Raw genomic sequence first — 26,445 nt, forward strand, 5'->3', positions numbered from 1 at the left:
CCTTGCCTGTAGTGAGTCCCTACCCTAATATAAATATGTCACAGAAGGGGAAATATGAAAACTCGTAGTCTGCTACCTGCATGCTGAGGGGATGCAGTTATCTGCCCTCCTTAAGTCAGGTAGTATATTGCCATATTCTGTGATTGTTTTTATATTTGTCCTTCTGTGACTTACTTTATTGGATGGGAAGGATTGTTGATCTGTATATCTATATGGTCACAGACTTGCTTTACGGCCATATCTATTGAAGGGGTTCTTCCATTAGGGCAACTTGTATACATGCCCTTACACATTACCCCGCTCTGGCCTTCTCTATGAACCAGGGCACATAGTCACCAACAAGTAGAGTCTGCCAATCTGCCGGGGCCCAGGCCATTCATGTATTATATGGGTGATTATTCATCTGATTGGCAGTCATGTAATATGACATTTCTGGCTAGCTATGTCCTCTCAGGAGCAAACCAACTGTGATCATCAGCGGTGGAGGCGTCCATATTGAAAAAAAAAGGAAAAATGCAATAAATGCAACAAAACCCATGTATCCCCTCAGTGGCAAATGGGAGATATGGCGTTACCCAGCATGTATGGCGATGGCTTATCTCCCGGCACAAAAAATTCTGTATTATCTAGGCTTAATAACTTAAAAATAGCTAAATAGAATATCATAAAGCCTTCACGAAAGAGCAGGCAGCCGAAGCGGGGAACCCGCGATCACCCACCAACCTGTCCTTCCCTGGTCCCTGCACTTGTGAGGTGCGTCTGACCCGGCAGCTTCAGTCTTCATGGATGATATGATACTGATTGCATCTGATGTATGTTTATACTGCAACAATAACAACCATACCGCGGTTACCCAACCAGACCAATCCTTCTGTAAGACTCCAGCGCCAATGTCAACGTCTCCCAACTTCACCGCAAGCACTGGTACAGAGCACCTACTTGAGCCTTCCCGCCAGGTCTGCAGCATATTTGTTGTGTGCCGGATTTGGCACCTAAACGTAGACACTTTTTTTTATGTTATAGACACCAACTGTTGAGTGTCTTAAGGCCTTTAAGACGAGCCGGTTTATTGTTTGAACGTGTGAATGGCGTCAAAGTCCGCTCATGCAGCCCGATTAGACATCATTGGCTCGTTCAAACAAGAATCGGTCACATTCGCTGTATAAGTGAATGAGAATGACTGAATGAGTACCGTTTACACCAAATGCTCGTGTGAATGCACCCTAAATGTGTTTTTTACATTAAATGAGGAAAATTGGCTTCTACCTCATTGGGGTTTTTTTTTGCCTTCAGCTGGGTCAACATTTAGGGGTCATAGGCTAAACTAGATGGACATAGTATGTTGAGCTGAAAAAAAGACTTATGTTACCAAGTTTCTGACTTGGGGAACGACCAGTACTGATTTCTCATGAATACACACAAGCTAATATCCACTTCTCTTGCTGAGACTGTGTACATAACCACGCCCACTCCATACTACACAGCTATCACTCATTCTCTGGGAGTAGCTGCTGGTCTCATTCCACCTCATAGCTGTTAAGAGCAGATAATTTACCCAGAGTGAATAACAGCCCTCTGTAATAGTAGCTTTCTCTGTCCTCATGATCTTCTCTACCATCCATCAGCACTGTCATACAGCGCTCTTTAATAGCTCAATGAAAATGCAGCAAATTGCACAACAATACAGCAGGCAAGGGGGAGGGGGGGAGCTGAGAAACACCCCAATCAGAAATTTTTAATGAAAGCCAATTACAATGCAGCTTAATTTCAAAAAACAATGTGTAAAAAAAAAAGTGTGTACATGGCCATTAAAGTTTAGGCCGCCTGCACACTGGTAGCTCAGAACCCACATGCGGAATTCCCACAGCAGAGTTCGACCCAGTGCCCGACCGGTGACCCCTGCTTACCTGTCCGGCATCTTCTCCTGCTGACGTGCTGGCCAGGGCACATGCGCAGTACAGAGGACGCCGCACTGTTGCTATGGCGATGAGACGGCTGCCGCGACCACTCTGCGACGATGTTTGCAGAATGGCCGCGGGACGGATGGCTTCCACTAACTTCAATGGAAGCCGGCTATGTGTATCCTGAACAAAAATCACAGCATGCTGCGAATTCTCCCCCGTGAGCGTGTAGAGAAAAAAAAAAAAACGCAATCTCGCCCTAGCATGCTATAAGCTGGATTTGCTGCAGAATCTGGAGGCGGAATCCCGCTCCGGATTTTGCAATGCAAATACACCCCTTGTGTGCAGGAGGCCTTAATCTCTGAAATTCGTTTTAACTGAATGTGCCAATGGCCAGCAGATCAATTACCAATTCACAAATCTGGTGTGTGTATTAGATGAAAAATTAGCTGGTTCACAACAACTCAGGGGGAGAAATGAGCAGCTTCTGACATTACTTTGCCTGAGACTGAAAAATCCCTGCATTTCCTGCAGCCATCCGCATCTTCTCTGCTGCACACATTGGCAGGGGGCTGCAATATTTAGCCGGGCTTAATGGAGCTCTCTGCGATGGGTAAAAATATGCCTAATTAGTAAAATAGGTGTGAGAAGGGGAAAAAAAAAAAACAACATTAGCTGCTTGAGCATCCATATATTCTCCAAACAAAAAAAACTTCCTTTGAAGTGCAGGGCGTGTACACAACATTTATCAGGAGGCACATGCACTGCGCCTTGGGCAAAGAGGCCGGAGGCTCCAGACAGAGGGTGGGGCAAGATCCTGCTGACGAAACTTGGCAGAAAGGTGCGAGTGCTAAAGGCTATCGCAACATGAGAGACAATGGGATTGGAATGAGCTGATTTCTATTGCACTCTAATAAATATCATTATCCAGAATACATCTATCCCAGTACGGAGTATGGTGCTCAAAAATACAAAGACCGGCCACAGACTAATATTCAGCCCGAGCAATAGGCTTGGAAAAGAGTGAAAACGGTTATATTTTTTTTAAAAAAGGCTGCTTGCTTTAGACAATCTTATTGTTAGAAGGATCTTCTGATCACTCAATTTCTCTGCAGCGCCACCACAGATGAAATGAAGAACTACACTATACCGAGATAAAATGAGCTGGCCATGTAACATACTGCCGTGCTGTGTCCTCCATAGAGAGGGCAGCATGCTTACTAGCTGCTGTCTGCTCTGGCAAACATAAGGGACTCTTCTATTACATGCCCAAACAACACGCAAGAGTTAGGGCTCCATCCACCTGCAACGGCTGTTGGAAGAATGCTCGGCCCACAGCCATTTCTGCCGATTCCCCCAACTACATGAATGCTCGGTGCAAAAAGCGTTCATGTGATTTGTGGACAAAGCCACATACGAGCGCTGGGGCAGGGCAGCAGCTTGTCCCAAGGTCGAAATAAGGATCAGGCGCTGAAAACCAACACACTCGATCCTTCTCTCCAACATTATTCGCTGGGAGTAAGCTGAGAAACCCCCTACACATTATTCCAAATTGACTTAACCCCCTATTCATGGGATAGGTGATAAAAGTTTGGATTTGTGGAGGTCTAACCACTGAGACCCCATCAGATCCTAAGAATGGGGGTCTCACGGCCCCTCTCCTCCTCAATGTAGGCTTAGTGCACCCCCTAGAAGGGGAGATTGAATGAAGCAGCAGTAAAGCATACACAGTATCACCCCATTGATTTCAATGGGCCCAACAGAAATAGCCAAGTACAAGCGCTCGGCTATCTCCGACATTCCCATTGAAGATGGATGGATCGGCATCGTGCATCCTTGACCGCTGCTCCATTCAATCTCCTCTGTGAAGGGGTGAACCTACAGTAAAGGGAGGGAAGACTCCCATCATACGTCTATCACCAATCTCGTAGATAGGCAATTAAAAGTAATATTTTGGGACAACCCGTTTAAGGCCCATGGCCACTTTAATTTGGTTACATCACGATACCAGATTTCAATTCTCCATTTTCTAAATCTTACTCGAGTGGAGTTGTGCCATTATATGATTGTGTGCACCAGTGCAGAGATAACTTGCTGATCGTGGGAGACCCGCAGCGATCCTGACAATAAGGGGTTCCCCATCTTCACTGAGGGCTTATTGCACCCCTGCAGTCAGGAGGAGTCTGAATAATTAGTAGCGCAAGAACGTGCCACCGCATTCACTTTCAATGGGTCTGCCGGTGGTAGACGAGCGGCAAGCGCTCAGGTATTTCCATCAGCCTCATAGAAATGAATTGAGCGACACGCCACTCATTCTGACGTCATGGCGAGTGACCCCACAGCAACACGCAGAGAGGGACATGGAACCCATGTTCTTGGGATCAGTGGGGGTCTCAGTGGTCCTGTAGATGGAGGATAACGTGTGCTCTTGGTACAACCTCCTTTAACCCAAAAACCATCTCCAGGCTTGGGAAAACTATAATGAAGGCGACAGTGTGGAGAACATTGCTCTGCCAGTGAAGAATACATTACAGCATGACGGAATAGTAGATTTTTCATTTTCCTTTTCCCTTAAATATCGGTTAGGCAGCCAGGAACCTAAAAAGACAGTAAACAGAATAACTCCGATATTTCTAAATCTACTTCCCCCCTTCTATTAAACTAAATGAGAAGTGACAGCTCACTATAAACCGCGATTGGGCTTTATTCTAGCTTCCAATTGTCAGATCCGCCTGACAGGTAACACTTTGACCAGATTTCTCGGCTCGCTCATTAAGTAAATATCCTTAGCCTAGGTATAATCCGGTGTCACACAGGACACTTGACGGCATCGTCTGCTGATAACACAAGTGGAAGTCGCACCTGTCACGCACCAAGCTACTTGGGGGAGAGGAAAAACGGGAAAAAAACTTAACCCGCTAAATGGCTGAAGGATTTAGGTTGCAATTTGAAAGGCCAAACATTCAGATGTTGGCGGCAGCGATCCGTCCGCGCTATTACTCATACGAGCCGCCATCATGTGATCCCGTAGAACACATTCCATTTGCGTTTATTGCAAACATCATCTCACCCCGACGGGGAAATGGGATTCCTCAGATGGCAACAGCAATAGATTCGGAAATGAAATAAATGAGGTTCCTTTAATGCGCTCATCACGGACTCCACGGCAAGTGAGCAGCCCAACTTTATTGTCTCAATTACTCACGGGGTCCCCCCCCCCTCCCTGACGTCGCTACGGATCGCAATAGGCACGCAACATGCTCCGAATATACAGATCTTCGTATGGTCGTACGGCCGCTTATCCACTGGCTTCTGGGGCCTATGCGGTCCTCCAACATGGCCATGCGACTTTGTAAGACTAACCAATGCACATTGAGCGCTGGTAATGCATCCAGGGGACGCACTACATCACTTGCAGAATTGGTGGAACTTTAAAATACATAGGCGTACATGGGGTTAAAAATTCACTTTTTATGCAAGGAGATCCCTTAGCACCCTAGGCTGTATATGTACACCCGTGCGTGGGGGAGAATATGCCGCGGTTTCGGAAGTCGAGCCCACTCCATAAATAGCCGGTCCGCTCTCTGAGTGCCGATGTGCTGCAACAGCAGCGGTCATCATTCACACTGAACGGCCCCCTGCAATGAGATCGTGAGGTCCCAGTCGGGTGTCGTGGCAGCCAGGGGTCTTCTGAAGACCCCAAGTGTTGCCATGTATTTCTGTCTATTAACATCCTAATACAGCGCTGGCAGAAATACCATATACTGAAGTATTGCAGTATAGGTTTGATTTTGTTTTTTTAAGAAAAATGTTCAGAATAGGCTAATAAAACCTATTGCAAAAAATGTTTAGAATCGCCTATTCTATACAAAAAAGGGCCATTTTCTGGACCTGCGTTTTTTGACTTCTCCAGCTGCTTCTACACTACAACTCCCATCACACCCAAACCATCCTAAATTGTCAGAGCATGCTGGGTATATAAATATAGTCGCCCGAGTATACAGCGAATAGTATTGTATTTATTGAGGAAAAGAACAAACCCCACAACCTCCGTGCAAACATGACAGGCTGCAAAGACTATTAAATACACAAATCCCATCACTGCCAAATAATAACAGCAAGGCACATTGCAGAATTACTGCAGGCAAGAAAAACAGGATATTACAGGTATTTTATTACCGCTGCCAGACTAACAAAGTGAAGGATGAGGGGGAGGATCAATCAGTGCCAATGGTGAAAAAGAGTTAAAATAAATGCACAATATAAAAATCTAAGTTTATCGTGCCAAGAAAGGCCAGAAAAACACAGCGGATGAATACATAATGAGCGCGCCAATTCTGTACATGTTCAGCCTCCTCAGAATTAAGGGAAGGAGCGACCTGCAACTTCCCGTAATCTAATATCAAAGTGCCCTCATCCTAACGGGACCCGAAAATCATGAAGACTCATAGTCAACATCATAATTTAGGAGCGCAATAATCTTTAAAGAAACACTATAAAATAATAGCAACACCCGGATGCCTTAAAAGGTCTTTATTTAGGAACTTCGCTATTAATAAACACTTTTATTCCGTTTATGTTTCCAGGTCTGTAAATGCAGCTACGGCCCTTAGATATATCCAACAGACCAAAAAAAGCTTCCTTCCGTCACGAGAACATGGTACCGGTGGGGGAGTCCTTGCTGGGACGGTTCAGAATCCTACAGAGTCCCTACACAAATACAGCCGTGTGAAGAAGGCCTAAATGTGTATCATTCGCTCAAGTGGTTTGTGGCAACCAGGCCCGTTGCCGGCTCCTAACTTCTACATTTCGTCCAGGTCAGGTGTAATATGGTACACCTAGGGTACGCTACAAGAGCGATTATACGGATGTATGAACGAACAGACACAAAACCTTAGGAGAACAATCATTAGATCAGTCCCACAAGTAACCAGTCTTGGAAAACCCTGTAAGAGATTTGAGGCCTTTACGCTGGTGTCCAGCCAGCCATGAAGAACATCCTCATAAAGAACTTGGCATCAGAGCTAATTTGCACTTTGGATGGATTCAGCCCTCGTATAAGGCTGGGTGCACATATATCGCTCCTGTCCAGACGGTTGGTTTCTGCCCGAGCCGCACAGTTTTCTGCACCGATATGAAGTCCATAGCCGGACAGAAACATTGCATGCAGCATTTCTTTCTGTCAGACGCAGTAAGCCGCCTGGCATCCCAAATGATGTGTCAGCTGCCATAAATGATCCTATGTAACAGTATAGGTTTGGGTCCGGCATCAGCTTCCCTACCATGTATAAAGAACGGGCGGGCGGACAATGTAGGAACAAGACCTCAGAGGTTTTTTGTCTCTTTTTCGTAGAGCCACACATTTTATGGATAAGATGGGAATACTTGCGTCTGTACGCAGTCTACCCCAACGCAGACCATGGAAAAAGCCTTGGAAGAAGTCTTCATAACTCCCATAGAAGTGAATGAAAGTCACAGAAACAGTGCAAGATGGCCTCCTCAGACTTTTTCCATAATCCCGATCAGCCCCCAGCATCCTCGGGTCTCGAGCGATCGTTCTGGACATTAGATGTGGGTCCGAGTGGTGGGACATGTATCTTTCAGACATTTATGGCATAGCTGTAAATATGCCATAAAAGGGTCGGATGAGAATACCCCTTTAAACTACTGACAAATGTGCTGAGCCGTTAGTCGTTCCGCAAACTTTTACGCCACATCTGGTGGATTCAATACAGGGTTTTGATGCCAATTCCACATACAATGTACACCATTCTACCAAAACTATTGGGGCATCCCTATCAGTAGAACAGATGGTGCCTTATTAGCATGTCACATGTGCTAAACCATGCTACATTAGGCCGGGATCACACGAGCGTATCGGCTTGGCGTATTCCATGTGCGAGTTTTGCACATGGAATACGATGTACCAATTTCCCATAGGCAGCCACGTTCCCGCTCATATGAATTGTGTGCAAGAAAATCACAGCATGTTCTATCTCGGCGCGTATTACGCATGCATACACACCAAGATAGAGCATGGCGATGGGCCGCCCGTACACTCGTGTGAGCGTGACCTAAGATGCAGACCCTTGGGTGGTCTCAGCCATAGTTTGTTTTGCTTTGTTTCACTTAATTACAAAGTTTACACACGATATCGTTGCTGGTTGTCACATTAGCGGACCATCGGTTTGTAACATTTCCACTAAATCTCTGGCCACCATATCTACTGTGAGTTACGCGATCACAAGGGATCAAGAGAGGGAAGGACCGTGCCTCAATGAAGAACTAGATGACCCAAAAAATTAACTGAAGAGGACAAACCACAGCTTGGAGGGATTGTCCACAAAGCTCACTTTCCCCCAACCCAGAAGCACACAGAGAATCTCCAAGCAAGCGGAAACCAAGTCAGTGTCAGCACCGCAGGATGGGGACCGCACGCCATTAGATATATGGATTATGAGACGTCCATCATGGATTGTTGCTCAGGTGTCCAACTACTTCTGGTAGGACAGTGTAATCCAAGTGAATGGTGATTCATACATCAGAGCAGAAAAAAAACTGCAGATTTATTTTGCTACAAATTTGTTTCATGTTTTACACAAGTGGAGAAATCTGCTACAAAATATAGAGATTTGTTGCTTTTATCTCTTTGCAGATCTGCTGGCTTCTTCCACTCCAGAACTTTGCCATCCATGAAGATGGGGTATTGTAATATTTTAAAGTGTGTCCAGAACTCTTAGATGTGATGAAATTAATGAGTACAATATTTGGGACTTACCTAAAACGATAGAAAAGAATTTCCATCAAATATTTCAACTGCATCAATCCAAAAGCAGCCGATTCTCCAAAGTGGTCAGAGGTGGAGAAAGCGAGCGCTGAATTAACAGAGCCGGGGCTTAAATCTGTCCAAAGTATAAAGCAGAACGTGATCCGGCATAATCCCTGGGAGACAGAGTTGTCAGTTCAGCTACAAGCATTCAGGCACGCGGCTCACATCAAACATACGGGTTTGCAATATTTGTGAAGCCCATGAAGCGAACTCAGTAGGACACAAAACCGGAATAATCTGCACTCAAAACGCTGAGCGCCGGAAAACTGGAGAACTGAAGCCCACGGCCGCCATCTTTACCCCCTAGCCCCATGGGCTTACGGCCTTATCAGAATACCAATTTCTCCCCATTCATAAGAATATTTCAGGCAGTGAATCAAGCAGAGATCTTGAGAATGATGCAGAACTGAGGAACGACGTGTAGGAAAATATTGAATAATTAAAGATTATACGATTAAGTCTGACTAAAGGGATTGTGGCAAGATATAAGGGAATAGGCTTCTGATTGGTGGGAGTTCAGCCACTCGAGAACAGGGGTCCGGAAGGTCCGCATCAATGGAGCGCAAGTCGTGCAAGTGCGCTGCCACTCCATTCAGTTCAATGGCGCTTAACCAACTTGACTGGAGGCGCAGGCGCAACTGCTGCTTCATTGATTTGGGGACATTTGAGACCCCCGTTCTCAGGACAGTGGGGTTCCAGTGGTCAGACCCCCACTGATCATAAAGGGAATTGATTCTAGTTCGTCGTTTGATCGCTGACTGTGTTTACACTGAACTATTATTGTTCTAATTTGCATGATCCACTGACATTTTTTAACGATAATCTTTTTTATGTAAAGGGGCCTTTCAGCCCTTTTACACGGAATGACTTTGAAAAAACAAAAATGTTTAAAACATGCAAAAATGAATGAAAGAATACTAAACCGGTCACTTTTTGTTCATTTTATGGAGTCACAATGATCAACGTTGGCTCGTTCACTAATTGTTCAATTTAAATATTGATGGCTCTTGCACCGTAAGAGGTTGTGTAGCCCCGACCCGAGGAAACCAAATCCTGTACAAATAGTGACCTCACCGATCCCCGAGGGACCGCCATCTTGTATGTTCATTCATATAAACCAATTCTAAGGATGATGTTTGCACCTCCATTAATGGCTGCAACCTAAAGGTGCTTTTCGACGGAACAATTATTGTTAAAAAAAAAAAAATTTGTTGAAACGAGCAAAGCGTGCAGCGATTGGTTATTGAGCACCACGGCTCAGCCAATCAGAGCCAGCACTTCCTGGAGGTGGGATTTTTGAACCACCTGACCAGCAAGCGATGGCTGAAGACCACAAACAAGTGCCACACAACTGCCGGAGAAGTGCAGCGGAGTGGACAGCACCTGTTAGGTAATGTATTGTCTTTTTTTTTTTTAATGCAGCCAGGGCTTATTTTCAGGGTAGGGCTTATATTTTTTTTTTAAAAAAAACCTCTCCACCAGAAATCCTGGAAAAAGAACGCTACAAAGCCGCGTGACTTTGTAGTGCCACAATATCGTGATACCGTAGCGAGAAAACGCTGCGATATCCTCATGGAGATATCGCTGTCGCCCGTGTGAAAGCGGCCTGAACGAGACAATGATGTGTCTGTCCAACAAATAGGATGACCGAGGGGGCTCCGACATCGTTCGCACATTAAAACTGAATGATTTGAGCGAGCGAATGACCCAGTGGCGTCATCGCTAGGTCGCTTTCGTGCAGCTGGTTTCCACAGGAAGATTTATCGTAGAGTCGTTCAATGAGAATCGCTCAGTGCTTCACAAAAGCAAATAACGATCAGTGTTTAAACTGCATGAGAAGTGGACGAGCCTCCTGCAGAAAGCGACCAGCGAGAAGCCAACGATTGCCCTTCAGTTGTTGGCTCGCATTTACACTGAACGATTAACGTTCGTTGTTGCTAATTTAAACGGTTTTTAGCTTAAATGAATGAACATTCAAGATGGCGGTCCCTCGGGGGCCGATAAGGTCACTACTTGGTTTGCGCAGGTCAGGGCTACCCACCGTCTTGCAAGAGCCCCGTCGTCAGATCAGCGGTGGTATTTACACATCGCAGAAGCGCACTGATAAAACAGCGACGTGACGCCAAAGATGACAAAGTCTGCAGACGAGATAAATCAGATCATTCGCTTCTGGACTGCAACTCCACAATGACCGAATTCCGGGCAGCAAGACCGTGCAGACGGTGGCGGTCAAAGACCGCGAGATTTTTCTCACACTCGTGGTACCGCAAGCTGCTCACGCGTAATGATTTCATGGGATTATAAATCACATGCGGCAATAACGAACATCAAGCGTTAATCATATAGCTAAGACGTGGAGGGATTTAAACGGAGGTCGAATTGGCGCTACAATCTAAATGAATAACTCAAACAGGTGACCTAACAAATCAGTGAACGTTGGGCTCCTTCACACGGGCGTGTTCCCGCTTGTAGAGAATGGAACCCATTGATTTCAATAGGTTCATTCACTCGCCCGGATTTTTCCTGCACATTAAAAAAACACAGCGCGCTCTATTTCCTGCACATTTGCGCACCAGCGTTCCCTTCATCATTGACCAATGACACAGATGCTGCTGGGCGGATAGGAAGATCTGCCTGAGAACAGCATCCCATTGGCCAAGGCTCTGAGCCAACCAGCTCAGGTGATAAATATAGGATTGCTGGGGTTTCGACCCTCGGGGATCACAAGAGCAGAAATATATGGAGAGGCCACCCGCATACTGGTTTTGTTTAAACGCGGCATTTTACAGCGCTTGCGAACAGCATTATCAAATGCATTCCTCAATTTTTTTTTAACGCACCCCATCATTGGAATAGATTAGACAGCGTCCGAAAACCGCGGCATTTCTAATGGTCGGAGAAGCCCCATTGAAATCAATGGTGGCATTGTACAGCGTTTCATGTAAAAAACGTCTTGTGCGAGCGGCCTTAGTGCTCATCCTATACATAATATGCAGGGATAATGGAGGCCTCAGAAATTGGCAACTGTCGTTATAATCAGGATATTTAGGGTACTTTTACACGTAGCGATTGTCACAGTTCGCTCTAGCGCTTTAAACTGAACGATTAGCGAGCGAGCCAACAATGATTTTCGCGCTTGCATGAAATGAACGATAAGCAAACCAATTATCGTTTAATCGTTGGCGGCGTTTACACTGAAAAATTATCGTTGAAATTTGAACAATCCAGGGACTTTTTGAACAATAATTGCTCTGTCTAAAAGCGCCTTTCCTTTATGCCCCTCCCACAAGCTTAACAACCGCCTGCAAGCAGGATCAAAATTTCCCAGGCCACCAGGACCCAAAAGGGACAACCAGCTGCCGTTCCTCTCAGAGAAGCTTTTGTTCTGGCCTTGCTACATTAAAGGACCGTTTACACGGGCCGACAATCATTTGCACAACTGCATGAGCGACAACGTCCCCGCTAAGGTCATCAGAGCATACAAACTGGAAGTCCTGCCGCCGGCTCGCAGGCTCCTTACTCAGCGCTTTAGCTTCTATGGGAATTGGGGAGCGTTTACACGGGACGAGAAACCAGCGAGCGCTAATGAAGAGTCAGCTTAAACTACCGCAAACAACAAGTGACCAATTTTTTCGCTTTCATACTGAACAATTAGTGCTCACTTTCGAACGCATTTTGAGCGAGAATCGTTGTGTGTAAAAGGGCCTTAAGTCTCCGATACTCCTGTAGAGACTCAGGACACACTGTCAGCACAATCCTCCGGCTCTCGCTTCCCTGTCGGCTGTATATACAGATCTGTAGCGCTGCCAGGGCCTCCGGCACCCGCCAGGTCCGTGTTTTGGAGCGATCGACACACCCAGCAATCAGACGTCGCCTCCGCTGACACCACCCTGTAGGAAAGCCTTTGTTTCCGGATCACTTCCCCCTCATAAAAAGCTCCAGTAAACGTGTCCCGGAGTCGTCCTTTTCTGCCAGCTGCTTTATATTAGTTGTCAGGTAAGTTAAGGTGCGTTTACACAGAACGGTAATCAAAGTTTTAAAAAAATAATGCAGCATTGTTCAAATTTGAAGAACAATCGTGCGCTATAACCACGGCAACGATCACATGAGAATCCCTTGATCATCATCGCCGGCTCGTCCGCTAATCGTTCGGACTGAATGCGGATTGTTCATTCGTTCTCGCCGCACGGGTTTTGCGCAGATTCTTTCTGCAGTGTGTGGACGCGATTTTGACAGGTCATCCACTTTGCTGCTACTATAAACGTCATGGAGAATCTGCGAGAATTCTGTCCCATGTGGACTTGCCCCCACAGTGTTTGCTGCCCAGTAGAAGGTTCATGAGTGGGAGATAAGCCACACCGCTAGCCACACCCCCTTTTATCGTGGCCAGTATTTTTCATTGACAAAGGAGATAACCCGACCTTTGCAGACCTCTGAAAGGATAGTCTACCTATGGGTGGATTTACACATGACGTAGCCACGGACAAACCCGCCACAAAGTGTACATGTCTTACATGCAAAGCAAAGTTTAAATTTGTATCGCCATCCGAGACTCCTGGCGTATCCAATACCTTGAGTTCCGCTTCCCACAGGCGGAGATGGTCAGGAATAGCCTATCGCCCGGCACCACACCATTCACGTATCTCCCATAACTTCTAGGAAAGTTCCGGAAACAAGAAAACTCAGTCGGCTATCCCAGTCATCCCGTTCACCTTGTAATCAGCCGCGGTCTCAGAGCCGCCATAGTTGGAAGAGAAGGAAAAAGCTCTCTAAATGTGAAACTACTGCGGCAATATAGGCATGGAGATTTACGATACATAGCAAATATGCATACTTGCACGTGTAATATGTGGGTCACATGCCCGTCTGAGCGAGCCCCAAGACATGCAGATTTTGCAGTGGCTTCATCTATGGCGTAAATTTACGTTACGTACAAGATACACCCATCACTGAACAGGTCTGACGTTCAGGAGATTGAAAGGATGGGTGTCAACTTCTGTAGAAGCTTCTGATTGGACAAGCCCCGGTCGTATGTCCTACTAGAGCATATATGGCTGCTACAGAAGTAGGTGGAGGAGAGCGCCTCCCGCTGGGGATCCCATCTACACACCACAGGCACTAATAGTGTTGGGTGATTATTGAAATAATCAGGTTGGGAGTGATTAACACAATTCTAAAAAATAATCACCGATTCCGACTTCCATTATCAATAGTAGTAAAATAAGAAAAAAAAACCCTCAGCTTCTCTAATCTTGGTCACCTTAAACAGCAGTGGGATCCCCGGTTCAATTCCCCATGAAGGACAGAATCAAACCTAGAACTGCAACGCTCCCAGCCATCAGCTGACTACTGCGGTGTATTGCCCATAACCACCACTGTGCCGGCTGGTGGCCACTTGGCCCAACGATGACGCCGGTCAGCCATGTGGTTTTCTTTGGGCATAGTAAAAACCGGCGACTCAACATAATCAGACAAGCGGGCAAGAAGCACTAGATATTTTATCACACTGTGATGCTGCGCTTTTTTCCTTTTAACGTATTTGTTCTTCATATTAAAGAAAAAACCTTTTTTTTTACATTTTTTCACAAGCATATCCGGATGTGAAGGGGTGGGTCTGACAATTTTATTGGAAAGGAGAACATTAAATGGGCTGCTGATGAAACAACCTCTCTAATGGGTTCATTTACGTAGCCTTAGGCCGGATCTGTATTTGTACGAGCAAAATTTGCGCAAACAATATGCAGTGCATAGACCGCATTGATTTCAATCGGTTCGTTCGCATGGTCGACCAAAAAAGAAAAAGCGCAGGATGCTCCATTTTCCTGGGCATTTGTGCAGCAAAATTCCCCATAGAAGTCAATGGGGACGCGCAAATACAAGCAAAATATGCTGGGAAGTGCGTAAAACCTGCACGATGCCACAGAAAACCAACAAGTTTATTGAGTTTAGCTAATTAGCCATTTTAATCGATATGTTCAATTGCACGCGGCAAAAAAATACGTACGTTGCTCGCGGATAAGCTACAGTAAAATACATCGATGCGCACGCAAAAAAGGCATCATTTGTTCCGCAAAAATTGTGCCCATTCTCATGGAAATATACTTACGCCCGCGATCTGGCTTTAGAGCCCATGTAAAGTGGCGCACGTCTCCTACACGTCCTGTGCGCAAAAATAGGGTGTCTCCAAGATTAGCGCTCCCTAGAAGTAATGCTTCCACAGCAGACTACAGGTGCAGCAAAAATCCGTAATATCGCCACGCACACGAGAACGCCGAATCTACAGGTGCGGGAGCCGTAGAATACAGGCTGCCATAAACCTAATACATGACAATCTTTATCAATGCGAGGAGCTGGCACAGCGCCACACGGCGAAGGATGAATCAGACATCTCGGCGTAGAGGGGAAACTAGTTTTCTTTAAGAAAGAAATCCTACGGCCGCCTAATTAACCCTTACAACACCCAGCAAGACAGAGTGACCTTCAGAACGCAAGAAAAACTGGAATGTAGCAGAGCATAGCAGCACAAACACGCTTGGCTCTGCTGCATCTGTCACACAACCGGAGCTGCAGAACAGGCATCACTGTGAATAAATCAATTATACGGAAGCAGAACAGTCCTGTACCCCCTCGGTGTCACGATATATCCCCCCCTGGTAAGATATGCCCTAAGAAATCGGCTGCACCCCCTACATTCCTGGCATTCCTCCGCACACCTGCCCAGTCATCAGCACCTTCCCGTCTGCAGCGTTGCAGTAGTTGCATCCGTTCTGCATCTTCTCACAACCTTGAAGGTCCCCCCAAATTCACGAGGAGCCAAGGAAGAAGGAGGTCAGCTTGGAAGTCACCTATGTAATGCCAAGCAGCAGCAGGCTGTCACATCTCATCTGGACGCGGCGCCGTCCAGGAGTCAGTGGTGACCTTCATCCAAGGGAGCTCAGTAGCTGCAAGCTACATACAGTGCAAGTATCAGATGAGGCTTGGCAAAGGCTGGCACGCTGCAGAAAGAGCTTCTAGTAAAACTTAATATACTGCCAATGTAAAAGGAGTAACCCATTCACAGCCAAGATGGCAGACAGCTAGCGACCCGCCACATGGGTACAAACTGGGCACATAGCATGGCATCAAGAAAGTGATGGCATTATCAAATGAGGACAAATATTCCACATTACACCCACATGGTCTCACAGGTGCCACTCTTGTGATGCCCCCTTTTCAGAGTGGAAACCAAAAAAATCTCTTAATAGGTTGATACAAGTTCATGAAGCCCGGTGACATTAGGAGCAGCACAAGGACAAGCCATACATCACCAGAGTCATGCAGCGCAAGAGTGTGCCAGCGGGCTCTAGAGGGGTGGCAGAAGTTGGGTACCTCAAAGAGCAGCGGACTGCACTGAGGGATTATGTGCCCTGATGGCATTCGCACCAGGACAATGGTTATGTAAATGGGCCACACGAGGGGACAAGCTGCATCATCTGAGATGTATGCCCCACGGGCACTAGATTTAGAGGGACTTTGGTATTAAGTAAGTATTTGCCTTGTGGGTTAACAGTGTCAGGCAGATGCTTGTCCTCGGGGGGAATACAAGTGACATTTCACTCTAAATCCAAACACACCTAGGGCAGGATTCCCTAGAAGTTGGCACATGCCACACGAGTCCCTGCGCAAACAGTGAGTGCTTGCCTTAAGGGTGGGCAACTACCCTGGTGGATGGTTCTTGCCCCAGCACTGGATACCTGACCTGGTGGATGACCCTTGTTCTAACAGTGGGCACCTTCCCTAGTGGTGCCCCATTGTACCAGTTGTGGGCATCTGTCCTAGTAGATAGCCCTTGCCCCGGCAGTGGGCACCTGGCCTAGAGGCTGGTTCCCTGCTCTAGGAAATGGCACCTGACAGTGGTGGATCCCTACCCTAGTGGATGCTTTTTGCCCTAGCAGAGGGAACTTGACCTAAAGATGGCTCAATTGCCTAGTATATGGTCCTTGCCCCCAATAATGGGCATACGCTCTAGTGGTGGATCCCTGCCCTAGTGGATGGCCCTTGCCCTGCTTAGTGGGGGGGGGCCTGCCCTAGTGGATGGCCCTTGCCCCGCTTGGGGGGCGCCTGCCCTAGTGGATGGCCCTTGCCCCGCTTAGTGGGGGGGGGCCTGCCCTAGTGGATGCTTTTTGCCCTAGCAGAGGTAACTTGACCTAAAGATGGCTCAATTGCCTAGTATATGGTCCTTGCCCCAATAATGGGCATCCGCTCTAGTGGTGGATCCCTACCCTAGTGGATGGCCCTTGCCCCGCTTGGGGGGGGGGGGGGGCACCTGCCCTAGTGGATGGCCCTTGCTCCGGTTGGGGGGCACCTGCCCTAGTGGATGGCCCTTGCTCCGGTTGGGGGGCACCTGCCCTAGTGGATGGCCCTTGCTCCGGTTGGGGGGCACCTGCCCTAGTGGATGGCCCTTGCTCCGGTTGGGGGGCACCTGCCCTAGTGGATGGCCCTTGCTCCGGTTGGGGGGCACCTGCCCTAGTGGATGGCCCTTGCTCCGGTAATGGGGACCTGCCCTAGTGGATGGCCCTTGCTCCGGTTGGGGGGCACCTGCCCTAGTGGATGGCCCTTGCCCTGGTAGGGGGCACCTGCCCTAGTGGATGGCCCTTGCTCCGGTAATGGGGACCTGCCCTAGAGGACGGCCATACCCTAGTGGTGGGCACCTGCCTAGTTCAGTGGGACGTCTGAGCCCTGCCATCCCGTAGAGCCCCCAGCCCCGCGTGTTCCGGCTCCTCGCACGGGCAGCGGATGCGTCTTGCAGGTAACCATCCCGGACAAAGTGTCGGCGCGTCATCCAGAGCCAGAGAACTTCCAGAGCGGCGAATCTCCGCGGAGAGGATCCTGCAGCAGCGGAGGGCGGGAGACGGCTCCAGAGTCCCCGCGTGATCCCGGACACACAGCAAGCTCTTACCTGCCGCTCACGTCTCCCCGGGCTCCGGACCCTGCAGCGTCATGAGTGTCCCCGGCAGCCCCGCTCCTCGGGCGGACTCCTACCCCGTGTCCATAGTGCGGGAGCCCCGTCCCCACTAGCGAGCACACCGCAGCAGCAGCGCCGGGCTCCCAGCCGTGTGACGTCACGCGCAGCCGCTCTCCTGCCCGCCTGCCATTGGACGAGGCGCGCCCTCTCCGCCACCCCATTGGACGGCCCTCCAGATCCAAACCGGCCATTCACATAGCTGGTTCCGTTGCCCCGGTTACCGATGCTGTTGACTGGAAGTAGGAGGAGCTACAGTGCCTGGACGGGACGTTCATCTCGTGTGTATCGCGACAGAAAATTATCGTATACGAATCAGTCACCTTCATGGAATGTCAGGTGAGATGCCTGAGCGTGTCAGCATTACCTCCTAGGTGATATATCGCGACAGCAAAAGTGGGATAGTTATCGCAGTATCTGTGTGTATTTACCCCATACATTTCCTTCCCCCTCTGACTGGCGCCGCCATCAGCTCTCAGGATGAAGTGCAGGTTTTGTAGTTTCTGTCACCTTTTCTCCTGGGGGTCATTGTCGCCCCCTGCTGGGTGAGTCCTAAGGGTAGTGATCGCGGCTTGTGGACACGCCTTTCTTGGTACAAATACGCACATTTACATCCGCTTTACATTCGTATTCATTACGTTTTTCATGGGCGCAAAAAAATAAAATGCAAGAAGCCCCAATTGAATAATTCATTCTGTTAGTGGTCCCAATATTCGCAGGGTCAGCGGGTAAGAGGGGTGTGGTCAGGGGCGGGGCCTATCACGACGCGTACAGCACCGCTTCACAAAACACAGGGAGCAAACTCTGCATCAAAAACAGTCACCATATATACCATTGGTGCGGATTTTGACTGGAAATCCAATTCGTACCCGCAGGTGATGTCATACTATGCGGCGCTCCCCCTCACCTCCTCCGAAGGCTTCCCTCTGTCAGCGCTCCCCGGCTTCCTGTTACCAGCGGCCTGTAGTAGCATCATCTGAGCAGGCCGCTGGGAACTGGAAGCCGGGGAGTGCTGACAGCGGGAAGCCTTCGGAGGAGGCAAGGGGGAGCGCCGCATAGTATGACATCAGCTGCCAATACGAAGTGGATTTCCAGTCACAATCCGCACCAATGGTATATACGGGGACTGTTTTTGGATGTTGAAATGCTTCGTAATTTGCCACAGAAATTTCCGCAGTGGACATTCTACAGCATTTCCGCCACGTGGAAACATAACCTTAAGTCAGCTAGAGATACGCTACAACATGCAGATTGGTCCCAGTAGTAATAGTGACCCCCACAGTGGCCTCAGTAGTAATATTGGCCCCCATAGTGGCTTCAGTAGTAATAGTGGCCCCCACAGTGGTCTCAGTAGCAATATTGATCCCTATAGTGGTCCTAGTAGCAATATTGACCCCCACAGTGGCCCCAGAACTAATAGTGACCCCCACAGTGGTCCCAGTAGTAATATTGACCCCTACAGTGGACCCAGAACTAATAGTGACCCCCACAGTAGCCTCAGTAATAATAGTGACCCCCACAGTGGCCTTAGTAGTAATATTGACCTCCACAGTGGCTCCAGAAGTAATAATGTTCCCCACAGTGGCCCCAGTAGTAATAGTGACCCACACTGTGGCCCCAGTAGTAATAATGTCCCTTATATCGGTCAGAGTAGTAATAGTGACCCACACTGTGGCCCCAGTAGTAGTAGTGTCCCTTATATTGGCCCCAATAGTAATAGTGACCCACACTGTGGCCCCAGTAGTAATAATGTCCCTTATATCGGTCAGAGTAGTAATAGTGACCCACACTGTGGCCCCAGTAGTAGTAGTGTCCCTTATATTGGCCCCAATAGTAATAGTGACCCCCACTGTGGCCCCAGTAGTAATAGTGTCCCTTATATCGGTCAGAGTAGTAATAGTGACCCACACTGTGGCCCCAGTAGTAGTAGTGTCCCTTATATTGGCCCCAATAGTAATAGTGACCCACACTGTGGCCCCAGTAGTAATAATGTCCCTTATATCGGTCAGAGTAGTAATAGTGACCCACACTGTGGCCCCAGTAGTAATAGTGTCCCTTATATTGGCCCCAATAGTAATAGTGACCCCCACTGTGGCCCTAGTAGTAATAGTGTCCCCTATATTGGCCCCAATAGTAATAGTGACTCCCACAGTGGGCTCAGTAATAATAATCACCAATATATTGGCCTCAGTAGTAATAGTGACTCCTACAGTGGATTCAGTAGTAATAGTGACTCCTATATTGGCCCCAGTAGTAATAGTGATCCCTATAGTAGCCCCAGTAGTAATAGTGAACCCTATAGTAGCCCCAGTAGTAATAGTGACTCCCACAGTGGCCTCTGTAGTAATAATGACCAATATATTGGCCTCAGTAGTAATAGTGACTCCTACAGTGGATTCAGTAGTAATAGTGACTCCTATATTGGCCCCAGTAGTAATAGTGATCCCTATAGTAGCCCCAGTAGTAATAGTGAACCCTATAGTAGCCCCAGTAGTAATAGTGACTCCCACAGTGGCCTCTGTAGTAATAATGACCAATATATTGGCCTCAGTAGTAATAGTGACTCCTACAGTGGATTCAGTAGTAATAGTGACTCCTATATTGGCCCCAGTAGTAATAGTGATCCCTATAGTAGCCCCAGTAGTAATAGTGAACCCTATAGTAGCCCCAGTAGTAATAGTGACTCCCACAGTGGCCTCTGTAGTAATAATGACCAATATATTGGCCTCAGTAGTAATAGTGACTCCTACAGTGGATTCAGTAGTAATAGTGACTCCTATATTGGCCCCAGTAGTAATAGTGATCCCTATAGTAGCACCAATAGTAATAGTGATCCCTATAGTAGCCCCAGTAGTAATAGTGAACTCCACTATAGCCCCAGTAGTAATAGTGACTCCTATATTGGCCCCAGTAGTAATAGTGATCCCTATAGTAGCACCAATAGTAATAGCGATCCCTATAGTAGCCCCAGTAGTAATAGTGAACCCCATAGTAGCCCCAGTAGTAATAGTGAACTCCACTATGGCCCCAGTAGTATTACTATTACTACTGGGACTGATATAGGGGACACTATTATTAATAGTGTCTCCCATATTGGTACCAGTATTAATAGTGACCCCCACAGTAGCCCCCCTGAGACCGATATTCTTATCTCGTCCTCATTGTCTTCAAAGTGCTGCTGCTGCGAGCGGAAGTGTGTGCACCCGTACGCCTCCTCCCTTCTCCGCTCCTCCTGTGAAACCAAGGAAGGGAGGATGATCCTGGGTGCACACACTGCTGTCAGTGTGTGTATCCCGCAGCAGTGCCATTGAGTGATTACCAGCTGGGAAGCTGCAGCAACTTGGCTGGTAATCACCTTCATGGTGAACCCGCATTACAAAAGTGGGAAAGATATCCCGAAAGCGGGACAAAAGGCTGTCCCACTTAGAGACCCTGGGGAGAGCAGGACACGGGGTCCTAAAGCGGGACAGTCTTGCCTAAATCGTGACTCTGGTCACCTTACTTAGAAGCAACACTTCAATCCAAGGAATAGTTATTGGGGAGCGGGAGGACAAACTGTCCGTCTTTCAGATGATCTTTTGACTTCTGTCCACAATCTTAGATTCAGCCTCCCGCTTATCCAACAGGAAGTCACTAGATTCAGCAGGCTTAGCAAATTTAAATTAGGCACACACAAATCTGAAATCTTGAATGTCAGCATCCCCTTGAAGGAAAGTAAAGCCCTCCAGCAGATAGTCCCTTTTTGTTGGAAAGAGTTATCAATAAACTACCTGGGGATTCAGCTTTCCGCCAACCCAGAACAAATATTTGAACTCAATTATAAACCCTTTCATCTGACTCCTGAATCGGAGCTGTGAGACCGCTGTAGACTCCATTGTCCCGGTGTGGTAGGATCAATGCACAAAAAAGGATGTTCTACCTAGAACACTATAGATTTTTCAATGCATCCCTTGGAATAGACCCAAACAGAACTTTAAGAAACTTAGAAAGTTGACCATTAGATTTGTGTGGAGAAGATCCTCACCACGCCTCAGTTATAGGATATTGACTGGACCTAAAACCCAGGGGGCAGCGGACCTGCCAGACCCAAACTTGTACCATAAAGCCACCATATGTAACTGCAGTTTGGACCTTTTCCATCAATAATATAATAATAATCTTTATTTATATAGCGCCAATATATTCAGCAGCGCTTACAAGACATGGGAGAATGAAAAACAAAACCACGGTTACATAGTAATCAGTGGATGGAGACAGTAGGGGTGAGGGTCCTGCTCCAACGAGCTTACATGCTACAGGTAATGGGGGGTACAGGAGGTAAAGGGGCTGGAGATGTGCACGGTATGGCGAGGTGGAGAGTGAGGGATGCTATACACACAAACAATGGTCAGGCCGTATAGTGGCTGAATCGGTATGACTGCAGGGGACAGTTGATTCCGGATAGCAGGGATTGCAGTCAGTAGGACAGTGAGCATGTTATCAGGTGGAGTACAGAGGATTTGGTTTAGGGGTTATGGTATGCCACCCTGAAGAGGTGCGTTTTTAGAGCACGCCTGAACTTTAGCGTGTCAGTGATTACCTGGATAGCTTTTGGTAGCGCATTCCAGAGGTCTGGTGCTGCTCTGGAGAAGTCTTAGAGGCGGGAGTGAGAGGTTCAAATAATTTTCTGATAAATAGCTTATAAGACGGGAGTAAACCAGACATTCTAATAGTTTGGAGATGAAGGGGAGATTTGAGAGGTCAGTAGTTGGCAGCATCAGTCGAGTGAAGACCACATCTAAGCTGTAGGTAAATATAGAAGAGGCCACCATCCCCTTCCAGGTTTGGGTAGCATTCTGGATTCCTCATAGGGTGGACTAGGGAAAAATGGGAGCCTCAACTCTCATACTAACTTTATTGGAGGTTTGGAGGAAGGTGGATAGGTGGAGTGGTTTAATAACTTTGCCTGGTCCTCTAACTCCTTTGGTGGGTAATCCCCAATTCCCTTCAACACTGACGCACACTGCTGCTATTTCTCCCGATGGTACAATTCCCCAGGGTTTAGAGATATGATGCGGCCATTAGGTCTAAGGCAGCTGTCTGATTTGGGGAGAGGGTTTGGTTCTTGGTTTCAATATCTTTAATATGAAGTTATATTAATAGTCTTGCTCCCTTCTCTAAGCTGGCAGTAGAGCCCACTCCCTTTAAAAAGATGTGTTTATCATCAAAGACCCCTAGACAGGTGATTTCTTTGGTATATGGACAATTGATTAGTGGCCTGCTGAAGGGAACCTGACGCTGGTTGGACTAGGACCTGAGAGAGTGCCTTGGGTAGGTCGTTCTCTGGAGAGCTCTGGACCAAATCATTTGCACTTACACATAAAATGTCAATATCTAATAGACTTCAGGAACGTAACTATAAACTAATATCGCAATATAGCATAGAACCCCGCTAAGAATCATAAAATATATCCATCAATACCAGATACCTGTTGGAGATGCTCTTCAGCAGTGGAATCAATGTTACACATTTGGTGGCAGTGCCCACTTATATTTCCCCTATGGCAAGACATTTCAAGGTTGTACAAACAATTATATAGATCCCAGATGGATATCACCTCGGAAGTTGCGCTCCTATCCATGTACTCAGGCTTGATCTCCAAATTTAAAAAAGACCTTCTGCGACACCTTACAATGACAAGGCGCCAAGTCAACCCTCGGTATTGGAAACGAAACATCGGTATTCCTAGAATAGTGTGGGTGGAGGCTCTAGATCATTCGAGATACATGGAGGAACTTAGAAGCTCGGACCTGAATGAGGGCTCAGAGGGGTTCATCCATACCTGGTCGGTGAGGATGGACCTCAGAAGCTCGTCCTCTTTCTCTAACTGGTTGTTGGATGGCTCATGTACATAGAGCGTGCTGGATGGATGTGGTTTGTGGGTCGCTCCTCTTCTTTTCTCCTATTTCTTCTCTCTTTATTTTTCTCTATTCTTCTACTTTCATGCTTTCAGTTCCTTCCCCCTACACACGTATTTTAGGTTCCCGTGTTATATGGTTAATATTGGGATTGAACCAGATACCCCTCCTCTCTAGGTACTCATTGTGAAGTTTTGACATACTTTCACAATGACTAAGGCCGGGCTCACATGAGCAGGTCGGATTCCGCATGCGGTTTGCCGGTGGTCATGTGCAGTACAGGGTTTTTTTTGGTTTGTATTTCCCACGCCATTGCGATGACATGGGTACCCACAGCCCATACGCAATGTTGGTTGCACATGGACTGCGGGTCGGACGCCTACACTGACTTCAATGGAGGTTGTCCATGCAGATTCCATGGAAAAATGGAGCATGCTGCGATGCTTCTTCGGCTCGCGAAATACGCAATTCGTATTCGCGAGTGTGAACGAAGAAGAGAAAATGCATGCTTTTCAATGCCTGCATTTAACCTTGGGTCACTCGCGCGGATGGTGATTGTGGAATCTGCAAACCAAGTACGCTGCTGTGAGCCCGGCCCAATCCAATTGGGGAGTGGACTATACAAGGTAATAATCCATTTACAAGCTTACCAGTTTTTATTAGACTATGCCTAGAGGTAGTACTTAGTTTAAAATACAAGAACGGACGCTGTGATAGGTTTAGACAATATTTTTCTGGGATGCATCTTCAGGATGTATAATTGATATAGATTTGGCTTCAGTAAAAACCTCTTGGACATAAAATACCAACTGAGTGCGGACAGAAAATGCGCCCGTGTGAATGGACCCTTTTTGTGACTTATGCCAGAATCTATTATCGGAAGTATGACTATCTCTCCTGAGTATGGTCGCCCATACACAGGTGGATTTACATTGCCGAATCCGTAGCGGGCATCCACCTCCGGATTCCGCAGCAAATACCACCTGCAGCACGCAATGGCAAAACGCGGAGTTCGATTGCGATTTTCCGCTTGTGGAGGAAAGATCGCAGTGTGCTGCAATTTTGTGCGGCCTCCCCATGGACAGTTTCTATTGAAGTCAATAAAAGCCGTCCGTCCTGCGGCCCTTCCACAATCATAACTGCAGTAAGGTTGCAGGATCCGCGTCATCGCCTAGCGACCTATTCTGTACTGAGCATGTGCGCCGGCACATCTGCAGTACAGAATAGAAGACGCCAGACAGACACGCTGGGACCACCGGCCGAGCACAGGGTTGGATTCCGCTGCGGGATTCCACATGCGGAATCTGACCTGCCTGTGTGCAGGCAGCCTTCAGTTTACTTTAAATAATCCACTTCTCAAAATAAGGTGCCCCTGCTAAGGTGCGTGCGGCAGGCAAACACAAGTGTAGTTTAATAGCGTATAATATGCGGTGAATGGAGTCAATGAAAGTACATTGATTTCCATTGATCTATTCACTGATCCAGCCACCCCCCCCCACCCCTCACCTGATTGTCTTCCCTGCAGTGCAGACCCCTGTCTGATGCTTATCAGGCACCATCTTGATGTTACATTTCACATCAATCTCATGATGCATCAACATACCCTTGCACAATCAGCTACAGACTTGTGGGCCCATTTACACGGGACGATTATTGTTCAGAATCATTCAGATTCCCGCACTCCCGCAGGAATCTGAACGATAGTCGTCCCGTGTAAACACATGCAGCGACTCAACGAGAGTTGTTCAGTCGTTGAGTTTCTGCATGCTAATAACTGAATGACACGCCGTTTAGTGTGAACAGCAGTCAGTCACTTCTGAACGACTGTCTGCTTACTGCAAATGTAGGGGGGCAGAGGGAGAACGCTCACCGACCCGTTCCGGCTCCATTCCGGCTGCTCTGTTAGCGATGCCAGCAATACTCGCAAGCATCACTAGGACAAGTGTCAGGCATCATTTGCCATCAGCTTGTCCCCAGTAAATGGGCCGTGGGACTGTAGCATATCTGCAACACTGCCATTGCTATCTGTATTCTATATTCACCTAAATAAGCTACAGCCCATAAGTATACAGTCAGGAGGATGAGCTGTGATCTCCTTTATTATAACTGTGTGGCAGAAGCTGTGTGATCATCATCAGTAACTGTGATAGCAGTGCCTGCATCCCACTCTAGGTGATTTCTGTGGTAGATCCATGTAACAGCATCAAACAGAGTAAGAAATTGACTAGAAACTGAACACATAACCCCAAGTACATCTGAGCTGGTCAGACTGAGATCACATGACCATCTGAAGAGAAAAAGGGTTGGGAGTTTCAGAAAGAATAACTAACTAAGGTAACACTAGCTGACTTCTACATACTGGAGGGATAGCTACACAACGAATGGGAAAAAAATCTTCGAAGTGGCCCTTTAAGGAGCTCTTCTGTCATCAATTTAGCCTAATACGATCTTCAGGTCTAATAAATAGGCAACTAGTTCAGTTGACAAGTCTGGTTGGGGAATCACTATTCCCAGAATCAGTGGTTTGCACAGTACCTTTGGGGGGAATTCTGTTTTGGGGCATGAAGCACTATCCAGCATACAGGGGGGTGACACTGGGTAATGGTACTCACGCTTACACACCACCGAAGCTTAGCAGTGCAGACGTGGTCCACTGACCTCATCATTACCACTGGCATCATTTTTTCTGTTGGAATTTCGGATCTTGCTGCCGGTCACCGCAATTGGGCAACTGAAGTGTCCTCAGACACCAGCTGAATATCTCTCTGGAACCCAGGCTATAACTGTGGGCAACTGCTGCTTCGGTATACAAGTGC

The 26,445-nt window shown here is 47.4% G+C and overlaps 2 protein-coding genes across 6 annotated transcripts in view; one reads left to right on the forward strand and one right to left on the reverse strand.

Annotated features, from left to right (window-relative positions):
• The window catches only part of PKP4 (plakophilin 4), a 271,047-nt gene extending 253,222 nt beyond the window's left edge, over positions 1-17,825 (reverse strand). For 4 of the 5 annotated variants that reach the window (XM_066575995.1, XM_066575997.1, XM_066575996.1 and 1 more), the window contains exon 1: positions 17,669-17,825. The gene's annotated coding sequence lies outside the window, so the exon portion shown is untranslated. Of the gene's footprint in view, positions 1-723; positions 743-17,668 lie in introns of those variants that run through there. The other variant, XM_066575994.1, reaches the window with a different exon arrangement.
• A 153-nt stretch (positions 17,826-17,978) lies between these two features.
• Positions 17,979-26,445, forward strand: part of CCDC148 (coiled-coil domain containing 148) — a 185,407-nt gene continuing 176,940 nt past the window's right edge. The window contains exon 1 of the mRNA XM_066575998.1: positions 17,979-18,070. Within this exon, the coding sequence (XP_066432095.1) occupies positions 18,064-18,070 (7 nt within the window). The 5' untranslated portion in view covers positions 17,979-18,063. The remainder of the gene's footprint in view (positions 18,071-26,445) is intronic.

The sequence above is a fragment of the Eleutherodactylus coqui genome, chromosome 8 (assembly GCF_035609145.1).
Source record: "Eleutherodactylus coqui strain aEleCoq1 chromosome 8, aEleCoq1.hap1, whole genome shotgun sequence".
Lineage (NCBI taxonomy): Eukaryota > Metazoa > Chordata > Amphibia > Anura > Eleutherodactylidae > Eleutherodactylus > Eleutherodactylus coqui.